The 8,222-nt window shown below is 58.2% G+C and overlaps 1 protein-coding gene across 1 annotated transcript; it reads left to right on the forward strand.

Annotated features, from left to right (window-relative positions):
* The first annotated feature begins 1,357 nt into the window (after nt 1-1,357).
* LOC100546840 (uncharacterized) lies at nt 1,358-7,190 on the forward strand. The gene is made up of 3 exons (XM_010713787.4): nt 1,358-1,784; nt 5,996-6,156; nt 6,682-7,190. The coding sequence occupies exons 1-3, from the start codon at nt 1,358-1,360 to the stop codon at nt 6,994-6,996; spliced, it is 903 nt and encodes a 300-aa protein (XP_010712089.2). The 3' UTR covers nt 6,997-7,190.
* Nucleotides 7,191-8,222: the final 1,032 nt, after the last annotated feature.

The raw sequence follows: 8,222 nt of genomic DNA on the forward strand, positions 1-8,222 counted from the left end.
AACCAGGTGAGCTGTCACCAGAGGAGCTGATGGATGGGGAAGCAAGTTCCCTCCTTCCTGAGGCGGGAAATGAAGCTAATCAGAGCTCGGACACCTTAATCCAGCTCTGATCTGATTAATGCTCCTAAAGACTGTGAACTCATCAGCACCCCAGCATCTATCACTGCCTGCATCCCGCCCCTTCTGCTGGGCTCTCCTGGCTCTGCTCTCCTCCCCATGTGCTGGGTGCCCTTCTGGGAATGGCTGTTGTGTAGCTGTTCCCATATAGGGATTTGGGTATGGAGTGATCTTGTGCAACAGAAGGAGGAAGTTGTCCCATCCATCATGGGACCTTTGGACCTTGGTGGTGTGGGTGCAGGGAGCTCAGTGGGCTCCATTCCAGGCAGGAGGGGATCAAGAAGAGAAACCCTTGGGGCTGCTGAGTGGAGGAGGGTGGGGGAAGTCCCTTGTGCCCCGTCTTCCTGCTCTATGGAGCCTTGGATACAGGATGCAGGCCCATCTCTTGCTCTAAAATCTCAGAGAATTCAGCAGCGGTAGAAAAAAAGGTGAAGGGGAAAGAAACACAGAGATAGGAGCTCCCTTTAGCTGTTAGAATATTTAAGTAGGGCTATTGCAGCCACCTCTTCTACCTTCCAGAGGACCCTTGGCTGGACACACGCTTGTCCTATTGCACAGGTTTGATGCAAAGGGTGGGACCGAGGGATAGACAGGCACAGATCTGCTCACAGATGTTCTGCCTCTCCCCAAAGGCCAGAGCCAGTGGGTCTGGGCCAGCTCTGTTCCTTCTCACCCACCTGTCCAAGAGCAGCCAAGGCTTTCGTCTCCTCCTGTCTCTGGTGCCTTCATCTGGAGAAGACCACACTGGGCAAATAAATAAAAATCTGCCCGTAGGCACCTGCTCCATGGGCTTCTTGGGCAGCTAGATGATGCTGGGTGGTGGCCTCTGTGTGCAGCCAGCTCGGGTCCGCTGATGTCCTTGTGCCAAAGGGGTGCAAAGAGGAACGGCACGAGGTGTGAAGAGCAGGATCGGGCCCCGGGGTGTGCCGAGGGGCTGAGGAAGCCGAAGGAGGGAGGCCGGGCCGACGGGGGGGGCCGGCGGGGAGCCAATAGGGAGTAGGGCAGGTGGGGGGGAGGTTAAAACCCCCCCGTTGGCGGCGGGCAAGCGAGTGCCCGGGAGGAGGAGCGGAGAGGAGGGCTGCCCCTGAGGGCAGCCCCGCGGAGCGCGGCGCGGCGGGACCCCGCGAGTGAATGCCCGCCGGTGCCGGGGTGCTCCGGGGCTGCCCGGCTGGGCGCTGCCCTGGCAGCAGAGCGGCGGGAGGAGGCACGCTGTGTTTTGCCGGGGGGGGCCGGCCGGGCCATGCACAAACCCATGGAGAAGTCCCAAAACTTCCGCATCGAGGCGCTCCTGGCTGAGGAGCCGCCGCGGAACGCCTCTCCTCCGGGGCTCAGCCCCGCAGGCAGCCCCGGCCCCGCCGGCCGCACCGACACCCCCTCACCTCGAGCTCCCCAGGCTGCCGCCCCCCTCGGCCCGGCCGGCTTCGTCCCCAAACCCGGCTTGCTGCACCTCCCCGGCCCCGGGCTGGGCACCCTGCCGGCCCTCTACCCGCCTGCCGTGTACCCGCTGCCGTCCCTGGGGGGCCAGCACCCCGCTTTCGCGTACACCGCCTTCCCACAGCTGCCGCCGCCCGGCGCCGATCACCTAAAGGCGGCGGTAACCGGTTCCTTCCCGCTGGAGCAGTGGATCCGAGCCGGGATGCTGGCGCCGAGGCTCTCCGACTTCCACGGTGAGTGAGCCGGGAGTGGGGAGCGATCCTCCCGTCGGGCGGGACGAGGCTGGGGGCTGAGGCTCCCCGGGGACACACCGGCGTGGATCGGGAGCACCAGCCCCACCCCGGGGCCGTGCCGGTCCCGGTGCCCGCAGAGCGCGGCTGCTCTTGGGGGATCTTCGAGGGGGGCTTCCGGGCCGCCGCCCGACAGCCGCGGGCTCTTTGGGCTCCGCCGCTGCGAGATGGAAACGAAAAGACGAAAGCGGAGAGAGCAGCCTGCACCGCGAAACGAATAAATGCCACCCGGTGTAGTTGGGAACGAACCCCCGCTTCCTGGTGCGGTAGCGGTAGGGAGGGATGAGCGTCTGGAAGCAGCCGGAGCGGGCACGGGCAGCACTGGAAGCCACTGCGTGCTCTGTCCCTCGGCAGAGCAGGGTTCTGTCACTTGCACCACAATGGGTGCTGCCCTGGGCTGGGTGAGTGGGGGTCCGGGCACCCAGATGGCGCAAGGGGACAATTGGCAATGGGCTGCCAACAGAAAGGCCGAGGGTTTGTCGGATTCTTAAAAACCTGGGAGCTGTTTACAGGCAGGGAAAAAGGAATAAGAAAAGGAAAAAAAAAAAGTATGGCCAGATAAGTCTGTTAATTAATAAGCTGGCTGGGTGAATAATAACACAAAAGTGGAGAAATATAACGAGTCGACCCATTCTTTGCTGCTTCCTCAAGTTACATCAGGTTGAAGGGAAAAAGGCTGTTCCCTTCCTGCAGTGGTTCTCCCTTACCCCAGGTTCTGCCCCGGGCTGTGGGATGGAGCTGACTCTGAAGTGGTCGTGACACTGAGGAGAGCAAAGGTGTGCCTATGGTTCCATGGGCTGCGTGTCCCTAGAAGTGTCAGTGAGAGAAGGAAAAATAATCTGTCATTGCTGGGTGAAGCACCTTCACCTTCTTGCACCTTTCTGCTCCTCTACAGAATCCAAATCAGTACATCTCAGCAGCCACATAGTTTCATGCATGGCTGTGTTTCACCAGAGTGTGTTCCCACACTGTCCCTGCGCTCTGAGCTCAGCTTCTGCTTGGGATAACGTGGGCAGTTTCCATCCTGAGTGCTTTCAGGGTTTCTTCTGAATTCCTTCCAAGCGGCCCCTCTGTCAGAGCATGAAGACCGAGGCTGGATGCAGATTAGGAGCTGAAGCCTCCCTGTAGGAGAAGGATGAAGCACTGAGTTTGCAGCCAGTCTACATGCCTGTGCTTCCCTATAGACATTGCTCCTGACTTGGGACCCGTGCTTATCTTGGGGTTCTGGGCATCCTGCCCCCTTGGTTCCTGTGTCCTGTTCTTTCTGCAGTATAGGCACTGTGGCCATAGCCTGGCCCTCATTCTCTACCAGCTCATTCATCTTCTCCTTGTCCCATTCCATTGGGATCATTTAAGATCTCAACATTTTCTCCAGCTCTTAAGGGCTTGCTGCAAGTTTCAAAAGGAGGTCTCTTTCCAACATGTCTTCTCCTGTTCCTGGGTCCCTGCCCAAGCACTCAGCCCATGGATGGACAGACGTACCTGCCTGGCTGATGCTTCCAGAGGCTGAGCACAGATTTCCATGCTGCTGCTTGTGCCCGTGTGTATCTCTCTGGGTAGCAGTGGGCAGATACCCGGGAGAGACCCATCTGGGAGCCTCCTTGGGCTTGTTCTGGGGTACTCAAGGAGGTCACCTTGTCCTGTGTTCTTAGAAGATTCCAGGCCTGAACCATGAATGATTTCCTCCTTTGTCTGCACGTGGAGGTGTTCTGCAGGCATGGTGTGGTTTAGTCCCTGGAGAAGGAGCAGGACAGCCCCTAAGCTGGAGCAGCTGTGCACTGCATGTGCGTGCTCCACTCTCATCTGCATATGTTGTGGGGCTGGGGTACAAGGCACTAGGTAGGTGACTCGAGGCAGCAGGTCCCTGCATGGGGCTGCTCAGAGAAGCACTCCTGCTGCTGTATCTGTGGTGCCTTCCCTACCAGCCGCTGCTGCGGGGGCCTCTACTACTGCAATGCGGAGCAAGATGCGGTGGCAAAGCTCTGCATGCAGGAGCAGGAAGGTCTTGGGTCCTCTGCTGCCAGCCTGGGTCCCTGTCCCCAGGGCTCAGACCCACTGTGGGTACCTGTCCGTCCCCCCCAAACTGCATAGGGGGAGCGTTAGGTGCCGGTGTGCTGCATGCATCAGTATCAATGGGAGCTGCGGGTTATTTGCCCTGGCTTGCAGAGTGGTGGGAGCAGAGATCAGACAGCTGCTCTGGCAGAGATTTGTAGGAGCAGAGTGCAGTGATGCACAGCTACAGGATGGGAGATGCAGGAAGAGCATAGGGCTGCCTGCTGGGACTGGTGCTTGGGGGGCTGCCTGGGGACAGACTGCATACTGGGGCTGTGGGACTGCTCCACTCGAGGCTCTTGTGTCAGCAATCGGGGAACAGGGAGCAGCAGGTTTGGGATGTGCCCTTATGCTGTCCCACAGAAAGCAGGCAGAGCTGCTGGCAGTGGCTGTGATACTGGTGGGACCACCTGTCCTCCCAGCCCTGACATCTGGAGGAACACCTCCAACGTTGGCTGATGCTAATTTCCTCTCCTTTATCTGCCAGCCCACAAAGCTAAGTGAGGTATAGCTAAACAAAACAAATTAAAACCAAGTGGGTTAATAGCAACCTTGGATTAGCTTTGTTATCAGGTAGATAGAACTGTAACAAATAAACCAATAATTCTCTATAAGCTTTATCTAACTAGCCAGAAGGTAGCTATCTCACAGAACTGGGCTTGGGGACATTGCTCCAGGGCAATCAATTTCTTCACTGCTGTTGCAGCCAGATGCTGGACACCCATCAGCGGATTCTGGTCCAGCCAGGCTGAAGGGGGATTGAGGCGATCTCTGATCCTCGGGGAGATGTCTGGGCAGAGAGAGTCCCTTTTCAAGCAAATGTGTGATGCTGAGGCAGTTGTTGGTCTTTTGGTGGGAGCTGGCTAAGGGGGAGAGCCTCCCTGAAGTGTTCCTTTTCCTATGGGATGATGGTGGAGATGGAGATATTCACAGCTCGGCTGGCAGAGCCCTGGAGGATGCTGTCTGTTCCCTGTGGAGGACATCCCAGAGTGGGCTGAGCTGTGGACTGGTTGGTGGCTTGGAGTGCATGTCAACAATAGAGGGATTTTAGGGTTGGGTTGGGTTTGGTTTTGCCAGCGAGTGGGGTAGGAGGCAGCATGGGTTTCTAGGGGTGTTATGATCTGTGATGGTCACCATTGTGCAGAGCGTGGATTGGAGACACTAAGGTGGAGAACCCAGGATTGACAGAAGGACCATATTCCAGCAGCCAGTCATTTGGGTTACATTCCACTGGTGTTTATGAGCCCTGGCTCTGCCTGTTTGACCCGTCCCACCCAGTGCCCAGGTACCCAGGATCAAACCCAGATGGCGCTCGGTTAATGCCCCTTCATAAATTCCTGTGCCGTGCGTCACCGCCGTGTTTGTGCAGGGCTCGGGAGGCACTCTGAGATGGGCAGGTCTGGATCAAAGCTGGAATCTGTGGGAGATAACACTGGTGGGTGCACTGTGCCCTGCAATGAGGGTGAGTCCCCCCGACAGCCTTGCCCTGTGCTGTCCCCAAGTGGGGCATGGCTGTGGGGCTCCATCTCACCCCACACACTCTGTCTTCCGTATGTTCTGGCTGGGGAGCTCAGACGAGTTGGGGAGCAGTGGGACTCTGCAGCTGGAGTGTGGGATGTGGTGGGGGCATTGCAGCAGGGATGTGCCAAGGATCTTTCCCATTAATGTCTCTCTGCCTCTCCAGTCCTTTACTCCCAGCTGCAAACCTCTGCGTTTGGTTGCTGCTGCGGTGCTGGGAGAAGCAGTAAAGCTGAACGCGCTGGGGACAACAAAGCGAGCAGCCAGGAGATAAGCAGGGATCAAACACGGCGCAGAGCCACCCCACGCGGGCTGCTCAAAGGCCTCTTTGTTCTTCCTGCTCCGGGCCGGCGATGATAGCAGCCCAGTGAGGGAACCCTCGGCGGTTGGGCAGACACCTGTGCGTCCCGGCAATAAAAAGCAGCGTTAATTTCAGCCACGGGACTGATCCTGCTTGCACACCAAGGGCTGATAACATATCTTGGCGGCAATAAAGCCATGGTTGGGTGGGAGGTGATGGAGGAGGGCTGGCAGAGGGCTGTTCCCCGCTGTCCCATCACCCTGTGTGTGCGTGTGCCCCGCAGCCACCCCGCAGTCTGCCTTGATGGGGAAGTGCCGCCGGCCCCGCACCGCCTTCACCAGCCAGCAGCTGCTGGAGCTGGAGAACCAGTTCAAGCTCAACAAGTATCTGTCCAGGCCCAAGCGCTTTGAGGTGGCCACATCGCTGATGCTCACTGAGACACAGGTACCTCGGGGTGGGGGCAAAGAACTGCTGGGGATGTGGGGTGGGAAGTCAGGGCAGTGCTGATGTCCCTCCCTTGGCTGCAGCAGCCCCACTGGCACCCCTTTCCTGGGCAGAGCTGTCCGATGAGATCCAGGCCCTTCCCTTGCTAAGGCCACCCCAGAAACCTCGTTCCACCCACCACCCCCAGCCTGCATTGCAGAGTCTCCCCATCTCTCCCTGCACTGTGGGTGAGGGCTTCTCATGGGGTTAAAAGTCCTCTTTTAGTGTCCCTGTGCATGTGTGGTGACATTCTGAGGACTTGGTCCCCTCTGTCCCCAACCCACCCATGCCAGGGTGGGATAGGGACAGCCCCTGGGACCCCCAGGGCCTCCTGCAGAGCCAAAGCACTGCAGGATGCTACAGCAAAGGCAGTCTGGGGGTGCTTCGATGCAAGGAAGGCCATGGGTGAATGGGGATGGGTTGGGGTGGGAGGAGTGCTGATGGGTACCCACGGCTGTGGTGTGATGGCTGCTCCCTCCTGAGCAGGTGAAGATCTGGTTCCAGAACCGCCGCATGAAGTGGAAGCGGAGCCGCAAAGCCAAGGAGCAGGGGATGGCAGTGGAGCCCGAGAAGCCACGGGGGCTTGGCAAAGCTGACGAGAGCCTGCTGCCCAGCCAGCCCCAGGGACAGGCTGGCGACAGCCCCGAGTTTGAGGGGTGCAGCCCCGGATCGGGCTTCCTGCGCCGCAGCACTGAGTTGGGCTACGGCCCCGACTCCTCCTGTTCAGGGGGAGAGGAAGATGAGGAAGAAGAGGACGATGAGATGGGCACTGCAGAGAGGAAGATGGGCTCTGTATTGTGAAGAGGGTCCAGGCTGAGGAGTTGGAGGCCTCTCAGCTGGCAGACACAGACTGTGCCCATGTACAGCCATGGGGGCTGAGAGGAGCCTGCCCCCCCTTTAACTTATGTGTGTTTGGAGTCTATTTAATGTGTAATTATTCCTGTGTGTATTCGGGAGTGTCCCCACATCCCTCCCCTATAAAGCTGTTATCCAGATGCCTCTGCTTTTCCTTAGGGGATGGAGCACTGCATCTCCTGCCCCTGTGCTGCCCTGTCAGTGTCTTGCTTGGGAACAGTCCCAGGGTCTTCTTTAGCTGCAAACTGCCCCTTCCTGATAGTAGGGCAATGACCCTCCCCCTCCACTCCCCCCCATTCTGCCCTTCCCCTGGGTGGTAGGGAAGGAGGGTGTGCAGCATGCATGCCTGTCACATCTCCACTGTGGTCTGTGCTCTGCTGGGCAGCCTGTGGGCAGGGCAGCACTGGCACCAGCAGCTCTCAGGGCACCCAGCCTTCCTGTGTGGCACCGTACTTGTCCCATGGTGATGTCTGATCCACTTTTAGCCCCATTCTATGATTCCCTGAGGATTGTGCTTGTTCTGTCTAGGCTTGGATCAGCTCATGGTAATGGGATGACAACAGCCACCCTCTACTGCCTCCCTAGGAGCCATGGGTTAAGCCATGACACATAAGCAAGCAGGGCTCCCCTTATCCTTGGGATGCTGAAGGGTTCTGGCAGACCGTATATATAGGAGTGTGTGTATATACATGTATATATGTAATCCTTCCCCTGTATACCTATCAGTGCTTCCTTTCGAGATGTTGTGATGGCAACACAGGCGGAGAACCAGGGGCTGGGGACAGAGGGAAGGGTAAGAGAAGTGCAGGAATGGACAGCTATGCTGTGTGGGGGCACAGTGACCCTCAGTGGCTGTTGGCAGCTCAGCAGCTCTCCCTGGGTGCCAGGCATCCTGGGCGCCCTGTCCAAAGGTGGGGGGTAGAGAGGGAAAGGAGAGAAGGGAGAACAGGGAGCACCAGGAAGGAGGAGGGGAGCTGGCAGGATGTCACAAGCTTAAAACGTTCACCTTGATGGGCTGTGACAGCTTTAATTTCCAGAGTACAACCATTAAAGTGATGGATGGGAGGCGTCTGTCCCGCGCCTGCCACATGCAGGGACTCAGTGGCTGCAGGAGGGTTTGTTTTGCTGCTGTTATTTATGAGATTGTTTTTGCAGAAGCCAGGCACTCATCC

This window comes from Meleagris gallopavo, chromosome 7, assembly GCF_905368555.1.
Source record: "Meleagris gallopavo chromosome 7, MGAL_WU_HG_1.1, whole genome shotgun sequence".
NCBI classification, from domain to species: domain Eukaryota; kingdom Metazoa; phylum Chordata; class Aves; order Galliformes; family Phasianidae; genus Meleagris; species Meleagris gallopavo.

Bases quoted from the DNA above. Each gene is read 5' to 3' on its own strand.
- LOC100546840 (XM_010713787.4), top strand. From the start codon at position 1,358: ATGCACAAACCCATGGAGAAGTCCCAAAACTTCCGCATCGAGGCGCTC. The intron at 1,785-5,995 runs GTGAGTGAGCCG...TGTGCCCCGCAG, and splicing joins GAGGCTCTCCGACTTCCACG to CCACCCCGCAGTCTGCCTTG. The intron at 6,157-6,681 runs GTACCTCGGGGT...CCTCCTGAGCAG, and splicing joins TGATGCTCACTGAGACACAG to GTGAAGATCTGGTTCCAGAA.